Source organism: Sparus aurata, chromosome 5, assembly GCF_900880675.1.
Source record: "Sparus aurata chromosome 5, fSpaAur1.1, whole genome shotgun sequence".
NCBI lineage: Eukaryota > Metazoa > Chordata > Actinopteri > Spariformes > Sparidae > Sparus > Sparus aurata.
Window position 1 is genome coordinate 26,011,940 of NC_044191.1, and position 24,560 is coordinate 26,036,499.

General features: G+C 39.9%; 2 protein-coding genes across 3 annotated transcripts; one reads left to right on the top strand and one right to left on the bottom strand.

Moving 5' to 3' along the window:
- The first annotated feature begins 1,034 nt into the window (after positions 1 to 1,034).
- cep78 (centrosomal protein 78) lies at positions 1,035 to 10,705 on the top strand. Of its 2 annotated transcripts, XM_030418387.1 has the most exons (17): positions 1,035 to 1,193; positions 1,928 to 2,196; positions 2,346 to 2,521; positions 2,679 to 2,751; positions 2,858 to 2,961; positions 3,060 to 3,234; positions 3,359 to 3,472; positions 3,633 to 3,697; positions 3,839 to 3,941; positions 4,302 to 4,316; positions 4,912 to 5,029; positions 5,348 to 5,390; positions 5,608 to 5,757; positions 6,087 to 6,164; positions 6,618 to 6,799; positions 8,944 to 9,106; positions 9,513 to 10,705. In XM_030418387.1, exons 2-17 carry the CDS (start codon positions 1,935 to 1,937, stop codon positions 10,032 to 10,034), a joined length of 2,343 nt encoding a protein of 780 aa, XP_030274247.1. In that variant the 5' UTR covers positions 1,035 to 1,193; positions 1,928 to 1,934; the 3' UTR covers positions 10,035 to 10,705. The 2 variants fall into 2 exon arrangements, with proteins under 2 accessions (XP_030274247.1, XP_030274248.1); XM_030418388.1 differs by lacking the exon at positions 4,302 to 4,316 and having other exon boundaries at positions 1,036 to 1,193.
- Positions 10,706 to 15,964: 5,259 nt separating this feature from the next.
- Positions 15,965 to 21,694, bottom strand: cdo1 (cysteine dioxygenase, type I). Its single transcript, XM_030417996.1, has 5 exons — positions 21,389 to 21,694; positions 20,084 to 20,161; positions 19,372 to 19,529; positions 18,675 to 18,844; positions 15,965 to 17,159 (listed from the first exon to the last, which is right to left on the bottom strand). Exons 1-5 carry the CDS (start codon positions 21,556 to 21,558, stop codon positions 17,130 to 17,132), a joined length of 606 nt encoding a protein of 201 aa, XP_030273856.1. The 5' UTR covers positions 21,559 to 21,694; the 3' UTR covers positions 15,965 to 17,129.
- Positions 21,695 to 24,560: the final 2,866 nt, after the last annotated feature.

Below are 24,560 nucleotides of genomic sequence, written 5' to 3' on the forward strand. Positions count from 1 at the left end.
AAAAATGTGCAATGCAGTTTTGCTGTGAAGCCTCAGAAATGTTGCTCAGGAGCCCAGTTGGTGTGGGTGTCCCATGTACAGAGGCTTCGTCCTCACTGTAGCGGCCCCAGGTTCAAGTCCAGGCCTGGGGCCCTCTGCTGAGTGTCACTCCCCCCCTCTCTCAACCTGTTTCCTGTCATATCTGGGTCTGTCCTGTCAATAAAGTCATATCAAGGCCAATTTTAAAGAAATATCATTCAGTCTACAAAACGTGACTCCACTGGCATAGGGGTGGGTAGATAATAACTACATTTTAACTTTTTGGGCAAACTAGTGCTTGTACGTGGGATGAAAAGCAGTGTATCAGAGTAACAATTATAAAGATATTTGAAAGAAATTACATTCTGAGAATATGGTACATACATCACAATGCATAACTCACATACACAAATTGTGCATTGTGCAAACATGCATGTGCGATTAAAGCAGATAACACCATGTAACCAGGAGATGATTCTACTGAAAGTTGATAATGATAAAATAAAACAGTTTGCTCCTATAATTAGGGTTATAGTCTTCTGAATAGTCCTTATATTGTATCTGAATTTGTTAGTCTTTGTGTTCTTTCTTTAAATACATATATCTTGTGCTGTTTGAACAAACCAATGATGATGGTTCTCAGCCATCCAGGTCATGGTAAAACTAAGTGCTGTATCGTAGGTAAGTGGACTTGTTTGAGTTTCTTGAAGATGTTTCACCTCTCATCCAAGAGGCTTCTTCAGTTCCAACTAAGTGGAGAGGGGAGTTGCATGTTTTTAAACTCTGTGTGGGAGTGTCCTTGACAGAGTCGTTAAGTTAACCAATGATGTGTTAAGTCTATAAAATCCATTGTAAACTTTCTTTCTTTTTAAAAAAAAATCTTTCATAAATACATTTCTGTGAACGTTCAACACTGCATATACACCCCCAGCACACTCCACTTTATTCCTCCATCAGGGGATGAGTTTGCGTACCCGCTCCGGTAGGGGGCAGCTGGTCTCTAGATGAACGCACACAGGCCGCAGTGAAGAAGAGCGGTGGGCGAGGCTTCAGTGGCACAACAGCGCCACTTTTGAGCGGTTCCATACATCAACAACAATAACAGACAGCATTTGACAGACGGTCACCAAGGATAACCAAGACAACAGTAGCACGACGATAGACACATGTGGAAGGTATATTAAAGTATTTCAGTGCGATTAAATGTAATTTAATAGCGGTTGAAAGCACAGTTAATAACACGACCGCTGACGGCTTGTCAGCAGCATCACGAATTGCTGCTCTCCTTACCGACGGTTGCTAGGAGCTTAGCGTAGCTTGCTACCACTGACACTTAGCATGTAGCATCAACTAGCGTCGGACTAAAAGCTTCACAGTACGTTGCTAGGATTTAAAAGTAGTAACCAAACTAAGCTGTATTTTAGTTAGTTCAATTTCAGTTACTGAGAGGTATGGAAGTTTTCGTCCGGGTGTTGCACTGAAATCTGTGACCCGTTATCTTTAGGCTAATCAAACAAGTCTCCCTGGTCACCTTTTTGAACAATATATGATCAGAATAGAACTGTGGGAGGGGATGTATGCCACTTCTAGTCGAGTCAGACAGGTCACAAATAGCTCAAAGTTGGCCAAAACGTTTTTTCACCCAAGAGCAAATATGTCTTGATTTTCAGTAATTAAGTTACATTTCCTACAACGTTTTTTCGCGCACCAGAAAGTCTTATGGGGATATGTGTCAGATCAGAACTTCAACTGTGAAAGAACCAAATATGCTGCACATTGTTGTTTTTTTTGTAATCATTATAATTTATAATGGTTTGATGTTCAGACCTTCAGTCAATTTCACAATAGACCGTAACAGTTTGATCACATTGATTTGCTCCTTGACCTTAAAAAATGCTTGTGTTTCTAGGTCAAAGATGGTTCAAGACAGCGCTCACATTCGGCAGCGGGGTGCCCAGGACTTTATGGCATACTATGATTTTGCCTGTTCCAGACAGGAATCAGTCCCTCTCCCCGCTGTTAAGATGAACCTCGACAAAGGAATGCTGGACTTTAATGGAGACAGGGTCAAACTCACAGACTGGCCACCCCTTCTCAACGCTATATGCATCAACAAACACCTGCACCACATTGCGATCAGTAGCACATACCAAGCTAGTCTTTTTTCTGGAGACATAGGTAAGTGAGAAAAGAATTAACCTGGTACATCAAGTAACAGTGGGGAAAAAACTGTTTACACCCTCTTAATAACATGTAAGTTAAATAAGAAACTTGAATGACTTATCAGTTTTGCCAATAAACCTTAATCATGTCACCACCAATTTCAGATAGAAGGTACTATAAGTCTAGCTTCAGGAAGAAGATCCCAGCCATTCGCTCCAAGGACATGACATTTAAGTTGTGCAAGGCCCTCAGAGAGTGTCTGACTGTCTCTCCTAACCTCAAGACACTGCAACTTAAAGGGCTTCCACTGAGAGAGAGGGACCTGATCACCTTGACAAAGGTAAAGATAAGCTTAGGTTTTAATTTTAATGATTTACTTTGGTCAGAGCGAGAATTCTAATTTGTATTTACTCTTCACTTTTCTATTCCCTCTTTATAACCAGAATCTTTCTTACTTATCTATTTTATTGGTAAATAATAATGATATTTCTTTCCAGGGTTTGGCAAAAAGTGTTTGCTTGGAAAACCTGTCTCTGGCTAACTGTCCAATTGCTGATGAGGGCTTAGAGGGTATGTACATTCACAGTATTATTTACCTAAATCGTTAAGAAAGCCCTCACTAATGTACTGTATGTGAGTGCGTTGTTTTTGTAATTTACATTGTCATATGTTTCAGTCATTTGTCAAAGTGTCAAGTATTCCAAAAGCATCAGGACAGTGGATTTTACAGGGTGCAATCTCACCTGGAGAGGGGCAGAGCACATGGCCAACATCATCAAGGTGTAGTATGTCATTTGTAAGACTTTGCATTATGAATTCTACTGCAGTGATGTGTAATATCATTAATCATAATGCAAAACATGAAATGTTTTTCTCAGCATCAGGGAATGCAGAGGCATGGTACAGCATGGGCAGAGTCTCTGCGGTATCGACAGCCACAGTTTGAGGTAATGGGAGGTCTCCGCCGGGTCACCCTTAATTGTAACACTTTGATTGGAGACCGGGGTGCTGCTGCTCTTGCTAATGAACTGGCGGAGGACCTCTGGGTTAAAGGTTAGTTTTTGTAGTGTAGCATGTGGGTTTGAGAGAAATACAAGAGAAGATACTATTTTTTGTTGCTGATGTTATTTTTGTAGGATTTTTGCTCAAGTTTTCTGTTTTGTGACTTGTTGAACAGCTGTTGACCTGCAGAAGTGTGGTCTGTCCAGTGAAGGAGCTCGTCGCTTGTTGGAGTCTTTGAAAACTAATTCTACTCTTTGTGTACTGGACATTCGCAGTAACCCTTTAGTTGGTAAGAGGTCAACCAAAGTCATAATATGAATTATTGTAATTGCTTTTTCTAATCAAATTTTCAATATGTTTAAGATTAAGTTGATAGTATAATTGTTCAGAAACTAGTCCAGAAAACATTGGAAAGCACCCTTGCTAAATATTTTTTCTGTCTTTTACAGACAAGGTCCTAATTAAAACCATAATAGAGAAAGTGCTGATGAATGCTAATGGACAGTCATCAGAGGTGAGTGTCTGGATCATTCAAAGTCTAAGAAAAAAAATATTTTAATTGCTTGAATTAGATGAGTTGTGTATATTCATGCAAGCCTCACATTTGTTCCAAATTGGTGCCTGTGGTTTGTTTCTTCCTCATGTTGAACTAAAGTACTGCTGGATCAATCCTGCTGCCACAGAGACACAAAGAGCTTCTGGTCCAAAGAGGCGAACACTACCCAGTTGCTCTAGAGGAAAAACTACATTCAGGATAGGTATGTGGAATTTTTCTTGTTTTTACTCAAGGCTACATTAAACACATTCACCTGTCTGTTAATTCAAACAGTTAAGGTCATTATATCCCTTGTCAGACAAACATACTAAATTTTTTTGTTGGTGGTGACCACACAGTCAGCCTGTAAAGACAATATATGTGATCTTTTCTCCTTTAGTTATGTCGCAAAGGGTTTTGTCTCAGCATTGATAAAATAATCTTATATTATCAGTCTGGGTTGATTTTCCCAGACTCATCTTTAACAGATTTTCAGAATCCCGAAATGCAATTTGTTTGGATAGCGTCTGTTATCTCATACTGATATCAATTATTTTAAAAATGTTTCCTTTTGGCTTTTAAGTCATCTGGAGAACTGGTAAGAACTGAATTCATTTATTCTGTTGTGCTGCATCTCACTCCGGACAGCTCTGCTGACCAGTGCAAAAAGAAACTTGTAGAAAGATCTTTAAGTGTTTGTTATGGTTGAGATGTATTTAATTGAATGTTAAAATGTTTTAATGTAGTTGTTGGCCCTTAACACCTTTAAACAGTTGTAAACATCAGAAGCAAAAGATGAAGATTGCCACGCTGTGTCATAAATTATACAGTGACAAAAATAATTTTCAGCTGAACACAGCCTTCATTCACTATTGCTTTTGATGGGACCCTCCTTTTGTAGATGTGTATCTCAACGTATTTAATGACTTTTTATTGGTAATTAATGCATTAATTAACTCCTGATAGGCCCGTCCTATGTCCTGGCAGCCGTTATGTTATGTTATGTTATGTTATGTTATGTTATGTTATGTTATGTTATGTTATGTTATGTTATGTTATGTTATGTTATGTTATGTTTTGTTATGTTTTGTTATGTTTTGTTTTGCATCCATGCCCAATTCTCGTTGCTCTCAGAAAAACTCCCTGTGGCTTATGAATTTTCAGCTCTCTGTATGGCTCTCTCTCTGGTGCAGCTCCTCGTAAAGTATCATCTTCTGGAGGGCAGAGTTCAGGGGTTGCTCAGACACAGATTCCCTATTCCCACTCCCGTTGTGTGCCGTGGCGCGCTGCTGCACGAGCTGGACGCCAGAGGTGAGGAGATGTTGGCAAACCAATTTGCACTAAGTTAAAAAAAAACAAAACTGAATTCCATTTATAAGTGAAGGCATCCCTCTTATTATTAGAAAACACTGATATAACAAAAACATCCAATGAGATTAGATTGCGTTCTTTACGCGTGTGGTTTGAAAGTAAATAATTTTGGTGTGCAGTTTTAAGCTGTCTGTAGAACATACCAAAAGTTTTATGTAAGACAATCACACCTTATATTTACAGAGCTCTCCTCAGGTGTTGCTGTGATGATGCTCTCAGAGTGAAAGACTAATTTTATGTTGGATGCCTTTGTTACAGAGGTATGCCTCCTGGAGTCACTGTATTGGATCAGACCTTTCAGGTGAGTTTTCTTCTTTTTTCTTCTGTCCATGAATAAAGGCAGAATCATCTCAGCCAAGTATGGATGGAATTTATTTCAAATTTATTGTATGTTTATGTATTTGGCAGAGACTGGTGGTCAGTGTAAGAAAATGGATGACCTTTTCAAGAATTGTGCAAATATGGCTTTGTCTTTTGAACGTATTATCAACCTCACATGTTAAAAATTCAATCAATAGGGTGCAGCCACTGTGAAGGTAACTGTGGAGTCGGACTCGGAGGGAGAGGAGGATGAGGAAGAGGAAGAAGTCGTGGTAGAAGTTGAGCAGAGACCACCTACTCTTCATCTCCAGGACAGGATTACTGGACGGCAGTTTGAAAATCTGCAGGTTAGTCCCAACACTCTAGTTCCGAAACAGGACAGAGATAAATGTTTTGTTTTGAACTATTTATTTTGAAGTGCTGCTGTGTATGTATATGTATATATATATATATATATATATATATATATATATATATATATATATATATATATATATATATATATATATATATATATATATATATATATATATATATATGTATATGTATATGTATATATATATATATATATATATATATATATATATATATATATGTATATGTGTATATATATATATATATATATATATATATATATGTATGTATATGTATGTGTGTTCTTATGCATGCCCTGCAGATGGAGCTAAAAGAGTGTCGTCTGAGGCTGGCAGAGGAGCGCAGAGCCAGACTTAAAGCTGAGTCAAGGCTCATGGAGGTAATCTCAAAAATACTTTAATCTACTTTTTGTTTGTTCGTTTGATTTCTTTTACTGTAACTTTTCTGTGCATCAGTTATCAGCTTGAATGAGCTGTGGAATGCACTCTCGATGTGAAGTTTGTGGACATCATAGTTGTCCTTCTTTTCAAGATCTTGTTTTGACATAGCAGGATATTTATGCTACACTAACATTATGTAATTTGAGGATCAGTCAGCCATGTTGAGGTCAGTTTTACAGTTGTTCTACTCTACTCTATTCAGACTCAAATTGGGTGGAAACTCATTTGATGGTGGTTAAATTGTGTGTCTCCAAACCAACAGACAGTCATCCGTACTTTTGAAAATACTTGGATGTGATGCTTGTGTAAGGGTTACAGTATGGTATTATTTTCAAGAGTCCGGCTTCAAGAATTACTGTTTATTCTTTCTTCCTTTTTTAATTTCTCTTCAGTACGAGTTGGAAAATGGCCGTCTTCGTGACACCAACCTCTCCCTGTCAGAGGCACTTGCAAGTGTTGGCTCTGCATCAGCAATACCTGCTATCAGTGCATTTGAAGATGACGCAGTCCTTGAGAGTATTGAGAGCTCATTCACCAAGTTCCATGCTTTCCTGGATCTCCTCAAGGATGCTGGGTGCGTTCTCTTAAAACTGTCCAGTACAATGTTTCTCTTTTGACCTGGAGTGTGCCAGTTTGATTCTGAGTCTGGGAGGTTTAAAGGATGAGTTTATTCAACTTTAGACCTTTGAGTTTTATTATGTGTCTCTGTTCAATCAGTTTCATTTTGACAGAATCCGAGTAGAGAGTTGTTTTGATCTATCTATATTTATTTCTTATTTCTTCAATTAATTACTACAAGGTACCAGGGCTTGGCGATATCCCGTTTAAATCGTATCTGTATTCTCAGGCTGAATGTTGATACACAACATACATAAAACTAGAATGGCTCTCAGTAGAGCACTACTTCCACCAAGGCCCAACAGTCCCCTTTTTTACTCACTCATAGATTCCAGCAACCTAAATACACATGATTTAAAAATATATATATATACATTCATCCCCTTTTCCGGCTCTGCACCAAAGGTTATCAAAAGTTCTCAATCCAAGTTTCAGGGAAATCTGTTCAGGAGTTTTGTGTAATCCTGCTGACAAACAAACAAACAAACAAACAGACATGGATGAAAACCTTCTTGTTGGACCTCTTAATAGCAGCGATTTGTTTTAACTTTTTAAGGCTCATAGCACTGGTGCACAGGGCAGCACAGCCGTTGCACGAGTATAAAAGTGTTAAGTAAGTTGAATGTATTTCTGTGTTGGGGTAAGCATTCATGAACCTCAAATGAATGAAGTACCAATGAACTGTCACTGTGCTACATTTTTGTAAACGCATCAGTCTCACCATCACGTGATGGACTACTGCCACCAGGTAGAATAGCGATGCACTCTCAGTTCACCTCACATGCAAACAGGAGGCTCTGTCTCACACATACACGTCACAGAGCTGTATCACATGGGTGCTACTGCAGTTATTTCATTCATCGCACACACACCTATTTTTGTTTCGCCTGTGTGACATATAGGCCTGTGTTGCTCTGTACAACTGAATAAACTGACTAACAGACTGATTAAAATAAGAGTACCGGCACTGTGTGCTTTACCTGCCCTTTAAGAAGTGATGCAAACATCTAGAGAGAGAACTAGATTTTTTTTTTCCAGGAGATGATGGAAAGATTAGAGGACTTTTTGTGATGGGAATTTTTAAATAACTCCAATAACATCCCTTTGTTGTTCTCTGTCTGCAAGTTTGATCAGTTTTCAGCCAATAATACTGTCACTGACGGACTTTGTTGCTTCGTGTTGTTTGTTTTATATTCTTTTGTGACTCCTTTGTGGACAAGCATTGCTTCATGCATCTTCAACATTTGTTGATTAACTACTTGATTGATCAACAATTTTGTGATATTCATACATGTTGAAATGTTCTATCGTATGAAAGACTTTAACGAGTTGTGGGGTTGATGTCCATCATACTAGATTGCATTGTCATTCAAAGTCAAAGTGAAACAGTCAAGTTTCGTAACACCTCCTATTTGATATGCATCAAGCAAACAAGTGTACTTCCCAGAATGCTGGGCTATTTTGGTAAGGTGACTTTTTCCTGTAATTGGGGTGCTTGATTTCTGTTTCGTTCTGAGATGCTCTTCGATGACAAATGGCTTTTTATGTCTTTACTGTTGGTACCTGGTACTGTGCCCAGTACAAGAGTTTCATTCTGAGAGGATGAGACTCTCTGTGACAGAACCACCCATTTTCATTTTCTTCTTAATATTTAATTTATGACTTAAATTGACATCTGCTTTTGTCTTTAGGTTATTTCTTTTAACGTTTACCTTGATTTATACTCAAAAGGGCTGATAAAGGATTCTAAGTTGTTATGAATCTGAGGTAACAAGGTGCAGTCCATAGGTGGAAACCAGAATCCACCCAGTATTTTCCTTAAATATAGGCTAGGACTTACTCTGCCGTTATCTTTGTTCCCTGCATTTCTTTGCTTGTCTACAGCTCCATTTGCTGGGTTTTCTGCGTTGACATAATCACCCTGCATTTGTTTTTTCTTTAAGGACTTCATCTTTGTGATACATTTTTAGTAAAACATTGCAACCAATACTGATTCAATACATCTTTAAAATAAATCTTAATGGAAGTGGCAAAAAGAAAAAGGGCAACCTGTCTGTAAGGTAGCATTTGTTAACTTTTTTTTCCTTTTTCTTTTTGTAGCCTCGGTCAGCTAGCTTCAATGGCTGGAATTGACAAGTCAGATTTCCAGCCTCTGGGAAGACCTCAGCTCTCCTCTACAGTAGGACCACATGTGGGTGGTGATGCATCGCTAACTAGGGTGGAGTATCGGGATGTTGGGACAAAAACCGATGCTTCCTCATTGGTAAGGTTATGTAGTGTTTTGCAAAACGTTGCGATGCGATTATACGAGCAGTGCTTCAGTCTCATGGTATCATTTAAAGCAGTGAGTCTACTTGAGCATTTGGTAGTACAAAATGTTGCTCAAAGGATTAATTGTTTATCTTGTATACTTGGTCTTTTATTGTTATACACATGCAAATAATTAAAAGAGATGGGGGCAAAGACATCAAAAAGTATTGTGTTAAAAATGACAAATACTAATCAAATAGTTTAAAGTAAAATACAACGTACTAGTATAAATTGAAGTATATCATTGTAGAAACATTTAAATAGAAATACTTCTCTTGTTGAGATGATTGAGCTGTATCCCATGAATAACTTGATATTTTCCATTTAATTAAAATTTCTCCCCCAATTTCTGTCTTTAGGTAGGCAGCGTCATGCCTGCTCCACCTGGTAGACCGGCTGACACCAACACTCCCAGATCTCCATCCTCCAGCAGGGAGCCCTCACATGAAGGCAAGCTGTTAGATGTGACCTTCACTAAGACCTCTGTACCTGCAGCAGACCCTGGTGCGGGTGGGGAAAGGGAACCAGATAGATATTCGAGGCCCACTACCCAGCATGACTCAGGTTCTGAGCACAGCTACCGTAGCCAAAAATCCTTTGATAAGGTTTACTTCAGTAGAACTTTTCAGTCTCAACCAAGCCACACCAACAGCAACTCTCACAGGAGCAACGGGTCTTATGGTGGGTTGTCTGGAAGATCGAGCGTTAGTGACATTATAAGCGACAAGGCAGAGTCTGTGGGATCAGTGGGGTCAAGGAACGGGGGAAAAAGAAGGCTGGTGACAGAAGGTCGGTCCGGGTCAGAAGGGTCCGACTATCCTGGGAGGGAGATCAGGTCCCTGAGCGGTCTGGGAGGGCGCTCAGATGATGAATCCTTCTGACGAGAGAAATATGAAAAGCTCAGCCTCTGTGTGTGTTCACAGTGCCTTCTCCTTAAAGTGCTGTCCGGATGTAACGCCAGAATTCTTACATCTTCAATCGTAGTTGTTTCATTTTAGGGAGAGAGCATTCAAAGTCATCTTGTTGCATACAAGCCAAAGCAGTACTCGAGTTGAAGTTCCTATGAAATTAAAAATTCAGCTACTGATCGAGATGTGTCAAAAAATGCAATGCCATCTATATTTTTGTATCAACATTTCATCCTTTTTTTGTGAAGCAGCATGTTTTTTGCAGAAGGATTTCGCACTTAGGGTCATTTACAGTAAAAAGTTTTCATTCAGTTAAGTGTGATAGTAGCTATTTGTGTTTCCAAGCTAACCATACCTCAGTCAGGTCTAAATACACAGATAATGTGATCCTATTTTGGAGAAGAATGCATCAAGTGTCAGAGGAAAATTACAATCTCAAAACCATTTTATTTTCAAATTCCTCTTTCTATGGCTGTGTTAAACAGTAATTTTATTTTCTTAAAGTGAACCTACTGTAAGGGTTTTTTGTTACATATTGAATTTGTCCTTTTAAAAAAATCTTTTATGATGTAGTGTACTTCTGTTGTTGCTGTTAGGTATTTTGCACTACTCTAAAACTGTTTTTAATAAACATTTTTATAGTTTGTCGTTGTGTTTCCGAGCTTCAAAATTGAAAACGCTTTTTGCTGCCACTCCAGAAATTAGCCTGGCTTTACCTTGATTTACCTGTGAAACTAACATTCACATTTTTTAATATGCCCTCTTATATCCTGTTTATTCCATTAACACCTGCAGTGTTGAGGAATGAGGCACGCACCCCTGCTCAGTGAAATATTGATGAATAAAATCAATGTGCCGAGACACACAAAGGCCCTGGTTTATTGGATTATATTTATTCTCAGTGCTGCATGTTTGCTAGAATTGTCCCATTCCCACTGTTGTCAATATGTGCTGACAGTGTGCATTGTGCTGGAAAACATGGTGGATCCATGTCTACCTGCTTTCTAGATTCAGAAACTGCATCTAGAGCATGTGAGCTCTTTTTCCAGGGCCAAAATCTGTTGGCTGCACGAGTTGTTGACTGTCGCTTTTGGTGCCGTGCCGAGAGACAGAGAAGTGGTACCAGAATGGGATTTTTTTTGAGGGGGTAAGAGAGAGAGGGACAGTGTTCTGCTGTTGTACAGATGTGTAATGTTTTCCATTTGTGGTGAGCGCCAAACACCAGGAAAAGCCAAACGTGCAGCTCTTGTGCAGAAGGTTACATAAAGTGCATGAAGCAGTTCATCCGTAACGTCTTCTCTGTGTGACCTACCTGATACTTTGGAGATGGCTGTGGCGACGTCGTTTTGTTTTGCAGTTTGTCACATCTCCATTTCATTTTCTCCTGTTCGTGTGTACTTGGCGTCTTGCAAGGGTGCCAGGAACATTGTGAACTGCTCTGCACGGTAAAGTTTGCACAAGATGGGCAAGACTTCAGAAACACGGACAGTTTCTTTTAGTTTCATTTGCACTTACGTGTACATCAGCAGGTTGTCCAGGGACATTGTGTAACAGCTGTCTGTGATGGTTGAGGGCATGATAGGGAAACAATGTCTCAGTTGATGCACAGTTGCTTTAGCAGCCTGGATCACTGCTGTAGCTGTAGCACTTATCCTAAAGCGAAATCAAGTGAATCTACTCCATTTTTTTTTCCTGATTGTTGGTTTGTTGGTTGGTTTGTCAGCCGGATTAAACAAAAACTACTGAATTTAGGTACACAAAATATGGATGGAGGATGGAGTTTCTCTCTCTTTGTCCAGGCTGTGAGCAGACAGATTGTCTGGGGTGATCACTAACTCAAGATCAACTCCAACCAATCAATCAACTGGGTAGCCACATGTCCTTGAAATCCTGGAAAGTCTGTGAATATGAGGGAGTTTTTGGCAAGAATGGAGGACTTAATTATTTTTAGATTTTTTCTTAAAGTTAATTCTGCTGTCATGTGTGTCTCCTCCAGTTGTGTCGCCACCCGCTCCCTCAGTTGTTTACGTTGTGTTGGATACGATATGAACGAGGAGTTTTCTTGACTCTACAGTTTGTAAATATAGTTAGTCTGACACCAACACTCAATTTAAAAAACATGTCGTTTTGCTGTGCTGTGTGAGAGAAGACCAGAGACCACATAGTTGACACATTCAAGCCTATCTGTCGTTTTGATCTTCTGAGCTTCTTTAAAGCCTGCCAGTTCTCATTATAATAATTCTCAGTATTGTAACTGTAATTAACCTTGATCTGTGTCCTGTGTTTTGTGTCCTGGAATTTGAAGAAAAGGAGCCCGGAGAGCCCTTTAAAAGTCCTTGAATTTGAAGTTTAAAAGGTGTGGGAGCCTTGTCTCAAACTTTTAGATGGATATTGCTGTGTAATGGACATTGCTGTTTCAGCTTGTTGTTGTGTTGTTGTTGTTGTTGTTGTTATATAATGTTTTAGCACTGACCAGCAGAAATAGGGACACGAAAAGATACAGAGTCAGAGTGAAAGTTAACACGTCAAACGTCAGAGTGGAGCCTGAGAGCTGTGTTCTCAGGCGTCGGACCCTGGCTGGTTTATGGAAACACTGAGGGTGATGAAGTCATTGATTGCAGGTTTGCACACTGGGGTGTGGTGTTCCGTGTGGTTTTCTGCTATTTTTGTAAGGGAGGATATGTGGTTATTATGAAAGAGAAGTTCCAGCTTTCGGTTTCTCTATTACTCTTTTTTTTTTTTTATATTTTATTGAAATTTAAATAGCTGAAAAGAACAGAACACCTCTCATGATTTAATTGTCAAAGGATGTGAATATAAAGTGAATGGTAATAGTATTGACTGAAAAGCTAAAAGGCCCTGATGGTGTACAACAAGGCGTTTACCACTGCCATGTACTAAAACAATTAGTTCTGTTACTTAAGCAGATGTGCTGTTTGCTTTAAGAATGGCCATTCCACTATCAATGTACTTGAGGACTCGTTGATAAGTGAATTATCAAAGCTCACCCGTGTCTTTCGGTGTCATAGAAGATTCTACAACACTGGCTTATTGTTATCATCACAGGACGCTTTCCCAGACTCTACTTTGTACTTTCAGTCTCAGCGCTGCCAGAACAAAGGAAGGGGTTAGGGAAACAGTGTGAAAACTGCTATCGTGTTTTATGATCTCCTCCGTAACTACTGCTGCTCCACAGATATGGAGGGGACCGCGGCAGAAAACAATAGTGCGTTAGTGGTGAAGGGATGGGTGGATAAGTGGAGACACAGTGAGGGAGCGACAACAGGAACACCACAGGGAAACTGAAACACTTCCAAATATCTCAGGAAAACAAAATCAGCGGACCACTGTCTTTGCTACAAGTCAAGGCTTCTGCCATCTGGGGCCAGAGTTATCACCCAAGGTCAACAACTATAGAGAAGATTACATTCTTTCTGTCAAAAGTGACTTATAGTGAGTGCATTCAAACTCCACATGAACAACAAATACATTACAATGACATGAGGAAAGCACCACATGAGAAATGAAACCTGATGGATGCAGGTGAGCTGTATGAGCAATACTGTGTGTGTTCAAAAAGGGTCTGATGACATCTGCTCAGTACATCAGCTCCAGTAGTGCTGAATGCTGCAGTGCAAAACCCGCAAATATCTTAAAGGTGCAATACGTATGAATTTTAGTTGAAAATTATAAATGTGAATTACAGTTTTGACATCATGACACCTATGTATTGTGTTGCAAGGAAATCGACTGAAGTTAGCATGCTAACCAGCTAGCCCTGTCCAGCGGTGTAAATGCCAACACTTTCCTGGCCCTCTGAGCTTCCAGTCCAGTCCACTGGCTACATGGCTAACAGAGCTAACTAGACAGTGGCAGCCACAGTTGGCAGCAGTTAGCAGTTACGCTAATGGTATGTTGCAACTCCCTGTTTGTTTTAAAGGTGCTACATGTAAGAATTTTAGTTTAAAACATTCTAAAATTAACTACAGTTATTAACAGAATGTGAAGAAACAGTTTTGACATTATGTCAAAGATGTCAGTGTCAAAGTTAGCATGCTTGCCAGCTAGCCCCGGGCCTGAAAACATCTGCTGGGAGAAATATCTTACCAGAAATATCTTTCTCCCAGCAGAAAAAAAGCTCCTGTGCTAACAAAGTAAACACCAACTCTGTGGCCAGCTGGACTGCAAACTAAGCTAGCAAGCAAATAGTAGCTACAGTCATTAACATAATACAATTAGCAAAATTAGTTTCTCTGGTAATATGCAGCTATTATTAATTTGGATTATGAGTTCAACAGCTGGGTAATTCTTACATACCCCACCTTTAAAGGGAAAGGTCAATCAAATGAAACATTTGCTCATGTCAGTTGAAATGCTGAATGGACAATGACTAATAACTGTTAAGTGCAACTTTAGCGCTCTGATTACAGCCAGTTGAGAAACAATAGCCGCCGTTCAGTCATGCCCTTAGTTGATTTCTTGATTTCTTCACCAAACTTCCACAAAATCTGCTGCGTGTTCAAATCTTCAGCACTTCTGAAAGCAACCCCTCTGAAAACAGTATTTACTGTTGATCCCGCAGCTAAAGCCGTGTTTATGATTCACATCACACTGTAAAAATATAAAGTTGTAGTATTTTATTCAAAAGAAGAACAATGTTGCAATGAAGTAGTGATGTGCCCTGTAAAGGAAGTGTCTCTAGGGGTTGATGCAGATAATATCACGGTAACCTACTGAGAGAAAGGTTGCATTTATAAAATCAAAAGATCTTCTGTATAATTCCTGTTAATAAATCAACAGTCAGCCATGTTCCGACACTGAATCATTCCTTGTTTTATCCAAGGATAAATAACTGACGAGTCAAATATCAGAATTTATCATCAGATGGAGATAAAGGTCTCCAGGACGAGCCTCCATCCAGTCTGGTACATGGTAATCATGTTCTCTTATAAAACAGGTGTATTGTAGGGACAGTTAAAGCTGTTGCTTCACTGTTGCATAACACTGGCTGCAGGCCATCCCATGGTTGACCTGACACTGGGAAAACCAGAGGAGATCCAGCAAACATACCTCTGCATCACGCTGTGTGGTTCCAGCAAAGGCAAATAATGATGAAATGCGAACACTGACGTATGTTTGTTTTTTGGCCAAACCATCCAAAGAGGCTGGAACTTAATATTTATTTATTTTTTGCAAATTAAAAAAACAAAACAATAAACAGTTACTGTCCAGATTACCAGCAAAGCAATATCACGGTACACATAGGCACTCTCATTGAAAATCAAATTAATTTAATGGATACTTCGATACTATTCAACTTCTGGCATCATCCTCAGAGAGCACCTGATACTTTACATCTGCATCACTTCATTACAACTCCTGACCCAGTTCAGCACTCACCTTATTTTTTTATTGCTAAAAAGTATGCTGAATGAGAGCTTACTGTGCAAATGTGTGTGTGTGTGTTTATAGTTATAGTCACTGTAGCCGCAACCATTATGTGTTTATTGTACTGGAACACGGAGCTTTGTTTGTCAGGTCTTATCTTTCAAATTCATTCACTAATACACACACTCCATGTTCAGCTAACAAACTTGTTTGCTTGTCAAAGAGATGTCTGTCATGCACAGACGTCAGACAGATATCTGGTACTTTAATACCCTTATCAGTGTACTATTAACATAATCTCTTCACTGGTCAAGGTAATGACCGATCAATAGTTCCCTCAAGCCAAAGTACAGATAGAGGCGCACGTATTAGTTTTCTTGCCAGCCAGGCTGATGTGCCATTTCCGCAATAATTCCAATGTATCTTTATATGACCATCAATAAACCATTATGGGTTATAAGCCAATGATCACTGATTAAATATTAATAAGAGGAACACCGACAGACACACCTGTATCAACTTCAGCTCTATGAAGTTTATTGCTCGCTGAATTCAGTATGAGACACATAATGAATTATAAGCAGTTCTTATTACATAAGTATAAAAGGCAAAAAAAAAATAATGAAGACAACACAAAATCAAGTTCTGTGAAAGTATAATGCTGTTTAATTGTCTAGTTATGGCCAGATTTATATACTGCATCACAGGAATCATGCATGCGTTTGACAGTGCTACAAGAGGTGCTAGCCGTCCAAACTACACACTATATAAATATAGCCACAATTAAAAATTTGCCAGAATCCTCCTGAGAAAAAGAAGTATGAGCTTTACCTACACATACTCTCTGCTAATAATACAAAATAGTCCCTCTCTTGGTCAAAACTTGAGTATGAACACATTCAGGAGTAACAGGGTCGCTCGCTGATCTAAGCACTCCTGCTAATAAATTACAACCATTGCACTTTAAAAAAAAAAAGAAAAAGAACAACAACAACAACAACAAGAACAACACAACTCTAAAGCTTTACATTTCTTTTTTTTCCCTCCAAATGCAAATGGAACAAACTTCTTTTTATCAGATTATACAAACAATGTTACATTTCATCACAGGTGTTAAGACAATTTTGAGTGGTATAAATTGACGGTAAATACAACTATAAAAGTGCTCCACTGTTGACAAAACTCGATCGCAGAACTGTTTTTCTTTTCTTGAGATACACAATTTAAGAGAAACTACAACAGCAAAATTTTCCGCTTTTTTTTTTCTTCTTTTTTTTAAACACTAAAGCCCTATTTTGTATTTTTTTTATTGCCGGCCATAACTTTACAAAAAGTGTGGTTACGCAGGTCGTGGATAGACAGGAATGTTGTTATTGGAAAAGGGTCTCCTCAGGCCCAGCAAACAAAAGACAGATTCTATCCATGTCCAAGCCTATTCATGCATTCGTCCTGTGCTCATCAGTATTTGCCAAGCTCACACTGGGCAGCGATAAAGCCATTCTAATTACTGGGTTGTCCTTTTGAACCGGCCAGCTCCTGATTTTTAAATGGGTGCTTAGTCATAGTAGGTCCACATTTTCGCTTGCCCAGCAGTTTCTCTCGAATCATTTCACAAACATTGTCATTTTTCTCTTTAAAAATGCAACTGTCTTCATCACCCGCAGCTTCCTTTGGTGACGACTAGTTGTTCTCTTGTGAAACTGTGGTCTCCTAAGATAAGAGAGTGTGAGAAACAGAACATGTTAGGTTGTTGTCAAACCACAAGTACTCATACTCAGGTTCCTTTATTTAGACTTGAATTAACTTTTCCAAACTAATAGAGCCCTTGATGGGTCATAAATCCAGAAAAACAACCTCAGACCACAACAACTGCATTGGGGGCGTGTGGTGAGATTAGTTCGCTGTGTACTCACTTACGTGCATCTACTATCTTATCTCCTCCGTTTGGTGTTGCAATCTAATGCATCAGCTTGACAGTGTTATGCTCAAGGTATGCTTACACAACTTGTAGATTTAAGATAAGATCTATGTTGTTGGCAGGGTGTCTAAAGAAGGCAGAGGTCCCGTAATTGTTTAACATCATCAAAATGTATTTTAACGTGTGTGTTTAAAAGGCTAATTGCACCTAAATCTTCTCTCCCTGAAGCCACGGCCAATAATTAACATTTCTTGCCTGCTAATATTCGACACAGCTGCAGATGGAAATACAATTAATGGATATAAAATGGAAACTTTCTGCTGAATTCCTGAAACTTCAAGGGGCGCTGCTTTATTTTGCTTAATGTGAGCAGCTAGACACTATAAAAACTTTCCACTTCCTGCCCATAATTGGGGCTGGGGGGTGAAGAAGTCTGTGTGTTCAATTAACTGTCTGTAGTAAGGCTGTGTGTAAAAAAAGACGGCGTTTACAGGTGTGTACTTTTCTGTGCTGACGAGTTGATTTCAGTTAACACAATATGCTTTTTATGCAGATGTATACAAATAGTTCTTTACAATAAATCTATGAATTGAATCTGTTATCTTCAACAAAAGAGGTTTGAGGAAGTGTATCTCTGTTGCTCTCTTCAGTTGGTACGTATATAATCAAACTACGAGCCAATGCTAAGATTTAAACGTGTTATTGACACCATCTACCTCTTTCTATTGCCTTCACGTCACAACACTGCTGCTGTTCCAGTCATGCATTTGTGCACTAACTTACATTGCTAACGCTCGCTAACATAGCTAGCGTTGGCTGGTAAATGTCAGCTAACATGGCTACTGCTGTTAGCAAATGTTAATGTTGCTAATGCTGACTTACGCTGCTCACGCTAGTTAGCTAACATTAGCAAAGTGTCATACGCAGGGTGCAGACTGTAGAAACCAGCCATTCTTATGTTTGATGTTCCCACAAACTGGTAGCTACCAAGACCCAAAATGGCTGACGAAACACAGATACCACATGAGACCAATACCGTTATACTAATGGCTCACAGAAGCTGGAACCAAACATCAGATTTCTTATACGGAGAGAAACATTTTAAAATGTTATTATTATTATTCAGCACATTTCTACAAGCTCTGTAGCTGTAGATGTATTGTTTTTTTTTTTTTAAAGTAAAGTTTAAAAAAAGTTTCATAACTCTTAACTTTCACCTACAGATTGTGACCTACAAAGACCAATAATTACAGGAGAAGATTCTTCTACGTATGCATTAAGCCATTCAAAATAAAAATGTCCCTTACAAACGGAGTCCTCTCTCCGTATTTGCTCCAGAAGGTCATCTGGACAGTGTTCTTGTGCCCCGTCCTCTGGTCAAAGGTCTGGCAGGTTTGGAAAGGGGGGCTGTACAGGTGCAAGCTGGCTGCGCACTCTGTGTGGCTGACATTTTCCACACGATGCAGGCCGATGGAGTCTGGACACATGAACAAAAAAACATTTAGTTAGACGGTGTGTGCCGCTGGAATGCTGTGAAATGAGGCTCACAGCGCAGTTACTGGCAGAGCGGCAACCAACAACTGAGACCAAACATCACACCAGGGCTTTGTTGGCTTTGGGGAGGAAACTCAGCCAGCAAAGATTTGGGGAGAGACCTGAATACTTCTCATTGTGAGCTGGCTGTTTAACTCCTGTGTGACCAATGTGATACTACACAAGTGCAGAGGTTTGAAAACTTTGGTTTTGACTGTGTCGATGCAGACACAGTCATTTCTGAGTCACATCAGCCTATCTCATGTGGGACAGGACATGTGAAGGACGTCCGTTCTGTCGCACTGAACACAGCGTGATTATGTTTCACTGCATTAGGAGCCAGTTTCACAAGCTGCCCCCGCACACAAACGCACCCAGTATTAATAGCACTAAGTGGTATTAATGAAGAAGGCTAAACTCTAATTAAAAAAACAAAACAAGAGAATGAGAACACAGTCTCCCTTTTCTCACCATTTATGTAAGCGACCTTGTTTTCCTGGAGGATTCTCTGCGACTTCTGGACCATGTCTCCTTGCGATTTATTGTCGGGCCATTCGAACAGCGTCTCCTTCAGCTGACCCTGCAGCAGCTTCATGAAACAGTGGGAGTCCGTGTGGTCGTGGATGCTGCTGTAAATCGGTAAAGAACACACAAGCAGACAATATCAGAATGTGCCCCCTCTGTTAATGACCCCCGGGGGCAAAAGCAGCTTTACACATAATGTGCTGGAAAGTTTCAGCTGAAAGGGTATAAGGGCATTTTTTTTTCAGAAACTCTGGCTCTTCTCTTCTTGTTTCATGAAATCCAAAGTGTTTTTCGTGACTGGTCAACACGAGATTCATGCAAAATACCGTTTTAACTGCCAAAAAGGAGCAAAGATACATGTTTTAAGCCCTTTTTAGTGCCAGCGACAGATATCATCAAAGAATAATGTCTGTCTGCAGCACATTGGACTCTCTTATCTCTACTGTCTATTCTATTCTCTATTGCCAGAGAATATACAGCCTGTAATATCTACAGGAAGCGCTGGGCTGGTTACATAACGGCTTGTGGTAGGTTTAAATTTGCAGTGGAAACCTTTGTGACCCCGCTGATGCAAAATAACAATTAGCAGAGGGGCGGTGATTACATTTAAGCTCAGTGTGTCAGGTAAACTATTAGTTTGCATGCTGGAGGCTCTCACCTGCCGTGGCCCTCTCCCCAGCACAGAATCATGAGGTTGAATTTCCCATTGCCCTCGTCGACCAAGTTCCGAGTGTACCTGCCAAAGAGCACAGCTGGTTAAATGATCAGCAGGACATAATGTTGACGTCATTCCACTGTACTATTCAGAAATATTTCACATGAGTCCAGGGGGCTCATAAAGTGACTGTAGTTGGAAAAAAAAGGAAAACAAATGTAGGGTAGATGTTTTTTGGAAAAATGGAGACAGAAGGGAAATCTGAGTAACATGAGTAATATTTTCACACAGAGTGATGTTTATTTGATTTGAATGCAAAAAAAAAAAAATATGACAACAGCTTATTGTTATGAACTTGTGTGAGGGAGGGAGGGGAGGTGGGTTCACAATTGCATTTCAGAGATATGATATATAGAATCCAGCTGGAGCCCACACAGGCCAACAAAAAAGGGGTTCACTGGTATAGAAAACATGCACACCTTCCCCGCTGAGTCACGGACTTAGTTGTCCCACTGGGCACGTTTTTTTTTTTTTTCCCTCCTCCAAATGTTTTCGACGACAGTCAACACCACAAGCACCCATCCATCCCAGCACCGAGCAGCGGGTGTGTGTCCGCTCTCGGCGTTGATTGGACGGTTCGCGCCCCCTCCCTCCGGTGACCCCTCACTCATCAAAACACTGCGACACGGCGGCTTTAGAGAGAATTGTGAACGGGACAGCCATATTTTGTTGGTGGGGAGGCCCCCTGTTTTTTTTTTTTTGTTGCTGTTTTTTTTCACTGCGAGAATAAACACTTGGGAGGAGCTGTTGTGCAGGAGAGCCCCAGTAAGGCTCCGAGTGGCGTTTTATAAAACAGTGTGCATTGATATAAAGCATGCAAATAAGTTTTGATTTTTTTCACTATTCAAATGAGCTGTGACGAAACTAGCTCGCCTGTTCTGAATGGAAACAACAGCTGGTTTTCATTGTTTAAAGGATGAACTTAACTGACGGATTGATTTGAAAACTACTAAATAACTATTAAATGCACTATATTCTCCACTTTTCTTTTTATATAACAGTCATCATCATATTTTTTTTCTAGCAATAATAAGAAACAGGATGACCGTGAAATACAAATAAAGTGTTAACAAAAGTTACAAGAAAATATTATTGGAAAACTAATAAAATGGCTGAACCAAAAAAAAAAAAAAAAAAAAAAAACATAGGCCAAGGTGAGAGGCAAGGCTACAGAACAAGAGAGCAAAGTGCATCAGCAGCATAATAAAGCAGTAATATCTGAAAAAGTTTTGAATGTGTTTTTTTTACCTGTACTGGTCAAACTTTGCATACTTCATCCACTCCTGAGGGTTGCTCTCATATGATTCCATTATGTTTTGGACCTCCTCAACATTGATGCTGTCACTCTCGAAGATTTTATGCAGGATTTTGATCAGGTCATCCAGAGTTTCTGGCTTCACCACCTCGGTATGCTCCATCTCTCTAATGATGATGTCCTGGAGGATATGTTGTTGTTTTTTTCTCTTCTTCTTTTTCTTCTTCTTTTCCAGTTATTTGTCTCCAGCTAAAACAACAGGTTTTCTCCTACCAACTTTGTGCAGACGTTTACTTTTTATAGGCCAGCGCTGCAATTTGGGGGCGAGCTGGTGACGGACTGTACCATTTTAGGAGGAGGTGAACGCCCACAGCTCAGAGTCTAATTGAAACCAATTATATTATGAGCCCATGGTGAAATATTGCCAAGGAGACGTGGCTGCACTTTCACCACACCTCATTCATGGAGTTTATACACGTTTCGCTTTCCATTTTACACCTTTATTCAAAAGTGTGCACTCATGTCGCACATTAAGCACTTGGACTAATCCTCTTTGAATCCAGCTCCACCACGTTGTCAGAAGCTCAACCTCCCCCTTCCCCTCTCTCTTTCTCACCGAGGCATTTCTCCAACAATAGCTGTGCAGCCTCTTTTTAATGTGAGCTCTCTCCTCAGAAACTCAGATCATCAACACGCTGTTTAAGGTGTGCACAACAAACCACAGGCTCACAAACAAGTGAAGATGGAAGAGAGAAACGTGGGGGGGAAAAAAGTTTGAATGGGATCAAGAATGCTTTGGGAAACATGAGATTGTTCTGGCTGGATTTTGTTTTATTTTTAGGCACTTAGTCACCCTTGTTCCCTTGTTTTGGTTGCTTTAAATGGTTGATTATGGCCAATGCATGAAAGAATAGATGCAGACATAATCAGCTTTGCACGTGAACTTATTAGAGCCAAGGGACAAAAATGCTTATTATTGACAAAGAAATAAAGGAATGTGATACATAAAGTTCAGATATGTAAGAACTGGCCACCTGTCACATTCTTACTCATTCATAAACCAGTAGGGGGCAGCGTATCAGCAGAGTAACTGCCAACTGCTGCTAACTTTTGACTCTCTTCCACTTTTTTGACGTGGAAAATGATCTTATACATTGAAAAACATCATATGTGTACTTCATGGCACAATTCAAACAGGATTTATAATATAATTTGTCCTTCTCCATTCACCACCATGCATTCTTTTCCAAAATAAGCTCTATATTAGCTAGTCAGCTCAGTTAGCCGTAGAAGCTAGCAATCCAGAGGAGTGTTGGAGGCTAGCTGGTTAGCATGCTAACTTCAGTGTGTGTCTCTGCAACACAGTAACTAGGTCAAAGTTATAACTTGGAAGAACTCCTACACACTGTTCACTTCACTTGCAGTTAATTTTAACAACTACGTTTTGGCACTCAGCGCGCTCACCAGGTTGATGACGAAGGTCTGAGAACTGAAAAATGTTATGACACACTTTTTTACTGCTTTTGTTCTCATACGCACCTGTGACTCGATCCACAGGCGCCCAAAAGCTGCACTCTGTGAACTCAGTCAGCCTACCTAATGTTTTACCAAACTGAAGACGGCCGCAACTTGTGCCCGCTGTGGTATCTCGCAAACCAAACAAGATAATAATATGATGGATCAACTGATGAGGACATAGAGGTTGAGTGGGTGTGAATCATTAGTAGAAAACTACGTAAGTCAGTCAACCTGTTAACTCAAAAGTGGTCTCATCACATGCTACACCTGCATTCGAGGGGGGGGGGAAGGGGTTCTAACTCTAAAAACACAAGTGTCATTTACCCTTGATTCTGTCCCCTTTTGATGAGTTGGGCATATTAAAATATCGACACACATCTTGGAAACATTTATTCAGATGTGGAAGTGAAACACACTGAGTGTAATTAAATGGTTGTGTAAGCTAGGAAGTGGTTGAATCGAAACTTTAGTTATGGTTTTTATCAAATATGTTTTTTTATTTGAAATATGGCCTGCTGTCCTTCTGGATGTTGACAATCCATCATCTTTTCAGCTGCTACCCATTTAGTAAGGGGTTCAAATGATGATGATTTTGTAAGATTCGCCACATTTATATGACTTCCAACCTGGAACAGAGTAACAGGACACCAGAGCTTCCCACCCTGAGCGTGAGGTAGGAGGTAAATGGCGATTTTGCCCTTGAATAGTCCTCGAGTCATATCATTTCAAAAGAGTAAAAACGCTGGTTATACTAAAACACAACTTGTGACATGTTTTCTGTAGGATGCCAGTGACATTATCCCCACAACTTGTCATCACAAGGTGACGCCCGTGTCTAAAAGTGACCTGTTTCTGAAATGTGGTAAAGGTTTGCAAATATAAATTCTCCAGGAAAGTACAACCTCAGATATCAGCTTCAATTATACCTCAGATCAGTAAACAACAGGAGGCAGATTGAGTAAATGCCCCGACTTTCCACCTACCTGTGTATGTGTGCATCATAAGTGATAAAAAATAACTCTGTTCGACTTCGAACCAGACACAGACGGACTGTCAGACACAAGGGGAGGTGCTTTTATCTGAGTTTTTCATGTCCTGGCCAACATCATCTGAAAGGGATTTGCTTGCAGATGCACGTCAGCCTGCTCTTTCAGCTAATCATATATCATTTATCTGAATGTAACGCATTCCTCTACAACAGGCCAGTCACTCCAGGAGCTCCGCCCATATCCCCGCACATAATAGAATAAGACTCACCATGAAGGAAAAACAACATGTCAGTTGAAGCACATACAGCAGTCCAGGGTATTTTTGGTCACATAAGGTGCAGATAAAATGTACAAAGTGTTTGTTTTTGCGGGCTGGTGAGCAGCGGTGGTTCAGAAACACAGCGTATCAAGTAGATAAACAGATGTCACAGTAGCTTCGAGTACAGGGCCTTACAAGAGGACACTTTGCAGGCACACTTTTCAGATACAGATGAGGTGAAATTGTCTGAATCTTGGACATTCCAGCAGCAAAACTCTGCATTTGTTCACAGCCTGCCCAACGTCATCCAGTCTGCCAAAGGAAAATCCTCTCTGGCTGACAGAAGATATTCAGGCTTTCGTGTTTACCAGCAGCACAAAAAGTGGAGAATGTTCTTTG